Source organism: Henckelia pumila, chromosome 1 (genome assembly GCF_033568475.1).
Source record: "Henckelia pumila isolate YLH828 chromosome 1, ASM3356847v2, whole genome shotgun sequence".
Lineage (NCBI taxonomy): Eukaryota > Viridiplantae > Streptophyta > Magnoliopsida > Lamiales > Gesneriaceae > Henckelia > Henckelia pumila.
The window spans coordinates 115,131,134-115,134,183 of record NC_133120.1 but is presented as its reverse complement, the minus strand read 5'-3'; the positions used below and the strand labels follow the sequence as shown (position 1 = coordinate 115,134,183).

The window sequence follows — 3,050 nt, the reverse complement described above, 5'->3', positions numbered from 1 at the left end:
TTGTTTACACATAGAGTCATAACAGCCCTTAACCACAAGTTGGCTAACCGGGCACCCACTCTTTCACACCCGAGGTCCCCACAAACGTCCTATTGGTTTTTTATTCTAGTTTCTACTAGTTTTTAGGATGTTCTTTATTTTCTCAACTTGTTGAGAAAAATAGTTTTTCATATACAATCACTAGTTGGTTTTTGTGTAAACTGATTTTGTTTTCTAGTGATTATTTTGCCCTGAGGCACCGCACAAGTATTGATTACTTGTGCATAAATATTCGTGCTATTTATTTTATGTTTAATTATTCCACTGCGTAGTGTGTCTTGAAGTATTGAAGAGACAACACATAATCTGAAATTTTTTTCTGCTATTTCTGTAATTGAGACGTCAAAACCTTTCAAGTGGCATCAGAGCCCAACACTTGACGATACTAAGTGAGATTCTGGTTTTTTTGTGTTTGACAGAGTCTATTATGGAAATACCATATTCCAGCACTACTCAACGACCACCAACCTTGGATGGATCCAATTATGTTATCTGGAAAGTTAGGATGCGAGTATATATCAAATCCATTGACAAAAAATCCCGACAACGTGTGTTACAAGGCTGGAGTCCACCCAGAAGAACTGATGGAGAAGGAGATTTTCTCCTCAAACCAGAAACAGATTGGAATTTTGAAGAAACAGCAGCTTCAAACATGAATAACAAATCCCTTAATGTTATATTTACTTCTCTTGATTCTAATATTTTTGCACTGGTGACTAACTGTATTTGTGCTAAACAGGCTTGGAAAAAACTTCAAATGCACTGTGAAGGTTTTGAAAGTGTGCGCCGAACCAAAAGAAGGATTCTCACTACTCAGTTTGAAAATTTTAGAATGGAGGAAAGTGAGACAACTGATGAATATGAACGCCACTTGAGGAAGATTGAAAATGAGGCAATCGATCTAGGAGATGCTATATCAAATGAACGCCTTGTAAGCAAAGTGCTGCGATCACTGCTCGAAAGATTTCAAATGAAGATTTGTGCTATTGATGAATCTAAGGATACATCAATTCTAAGTTTGGATGAACTGATGAGTTCACTGCGAACGTATGAGTTAGATATGAATATGGGGAGAAATGACAAAGGTAAGTCTATTGCTCTACAAGTTTCTAACGACTCATACAATGATTTTTTTGATCTGACGCAGGAATTAAATGAGTCTGACTTAGGAGATGAATCCATTGACTTGCTTACCAAACAATTTGGTAACTACTTAAAGAGGATGAGAGACTCAAAGAAACCTGGACAGAAATCTAAATCTCCAATCACTTCTGCTGTTGGAAGACCCTTAAGAATTGGTGGACCAGAACAGAACACAACCCCATCTAAGAGTCAATTTCGAACACACAATGAAGGAAAAACGCTGGTTATATCAAAGAGGATTGATTCTGTGAAGTGTCATGAATGCACAGGTTTTGGTCACTATGCAAATAAGTGTCCAACCAGACTTCGAAGAGGAATGAATGCTTCCTTATGCGATGATGAAGTTGAAGAGGGTATAGAACCAATAGAAGAAGAAACTCAGAATGCACTAACTGTTCTGATGCAAAAGAAAAGCAGTGTTGTTGCCAGTGTTGCAACACTTAGCCACAACACTCACATAAAACAGAAGTGCTGGAATGCATCGGTAACTGAAGATTTGAATAATCAAGATGCTGACGAGGATGATCTTTCTCTAGAAAATGTCCAGAAGATGTATGAAGAATTGTTTGCTGATTGGATGACAAGGAACAAGTCAAATTCTGCTCTATCAAAAGAGAACAGTGAACTGAAAGCAGCATTGGCTAAACTTGAAGTTATTCTGAGCAAGAAAGATTTGGAGTTGTACAGAATAAAAGAGGAACTTGGAAAAGCTACAGCTACACTTGCCATGTTCAACTCAAGCAAAGCCAAACTGGAATCAATGCTAGTGATGGGACAAAATGATAAAACTGGACTAGGATTTGAGAACAACAAGTTTGAAGTGGGACAGTCATCGAAAACAGTGTTTGTCAAGGAGAACAATAACTCTGCTAGTATTCCAATTGAATCTCCTAAGCCAAAACCAATTCCATTGAAATCACAAGTTCCTGCTCAGAGGACTAGGCAAAGGAAGCGTCGGTTTATCTGTCACTACTGTCACAAACCAGGTCACATAAAGCCTTACTGTTTTAAGCTCAGATATGACTATATGTACTAGAATACCAGGCAAGTGATGTCACTAGTGTTGCCAACACTGCACCAGAACACTGTCAGGAAGAAAAATACTGAGAAAAATGTTTGGGTTTCAAAAGCTAAATCTAACTGTAATGTTGTTTATGCATCCTTGAAAACTAATGTTGCAGGTTATTGGTATTTTGACAGTGGAAGTTCTCGTTACATGACAGGATCGAAGAAGTATATTTCTGATTATGTTGAACAAGATAAAGGAAAAGTGACATATGGAAGAGAAGCTAACAGAAAGATTATTGGTAGAGGCACATTGAACGTAGAAGGACTGCCCAAGCTTCACAATGTTCTACATGTTGAAGGATTGAATGCTAATCTTATTAGCATTAGTCAACTTTGTGATGATAATCTTTATGTTAAATTCAATAAAACTCTTTGTGAAGTTTTTGATAAGAATAATTCTTGTATTTTGACAGGCACCAGATCATCGGACAATTGTTATCAACTTGAAGATGATATTTCTTGCTAGCTCACAAAAGAGAAGGTTGACTATCGAAAGATGATTGTGTTAGTATGCATGAGTTATGTGTACTCACAGGTAAGTCACTCCTATTTCATCTGTAATATTGTGCCAAATAAAACACCTATGGATTCGAATGAAAAACTGTGTGAGGACAGTGTTGTAGGTTGTGTTGACAACACTGGATACTGCAAGATTACTGGTTGTATTTTGTGTTTGAATGTTTGTCGTCTTGATGTTATGCTCATTATGTGTTTATGTGCAAGTTTTTATTGTGATAATTCGAGAGAAATTGACATTTCAAAGAACCCATCTTGACACTCTCGCACAAAACACATTGACA

At 37.0% G+C, this 3,050-nt stretch overlaps 1 protein-coding gene across 1 annotated transcript; it reads left to right on the top strand.

Annotated features, from left to right (window-relative positions):
• The first annotated feature begins 466 nt into the window (after nucleotides 1-466).
• On the top strand, nucleotides 467-2,750 carry LOC140873219 (uncharacterized). The gene is made up of 3 exons (XM_073276265.1): nucleotides 467-2,168; nucleotides 2,364-2,542; nucleotides 2,664-2,750. Exons 1-3 carry the CDS (start codon nucleotides 467-469, stop codon nucleotides 2,748-2,750), a joined length of 1,968 nt encoding a protein of 655 aa, XP_073132366.1.
• The last annotated feature ends 300 nt before the right edge of the window (nucleotides 2,751-3,050 follow it).

Excerpts from the sequence above, each read along its gene's own strand:
- LOC140873219 (XM_073276265.1), top strand. The coding sequence starts at position 467 with ATGGAAATACCATATTCCAGCACTACTCAACGACCACCAACCTTGGAT. Across the intron at positions 2,169-2,363 it reads TCACTACTGTCACAAACCAG|GTTATTGGTATTTTGACAGT; the intron begins GTCACATAAAGC and ends CTAATGTTGCAG. Across the intron at positions 2,543-2,663 it reads AGCTTCACAATGTTCTACAT|GCACCAGATCATCGGACAAT; the intron begins GTTGAAGGATTG and ends GTATTTTGACAG.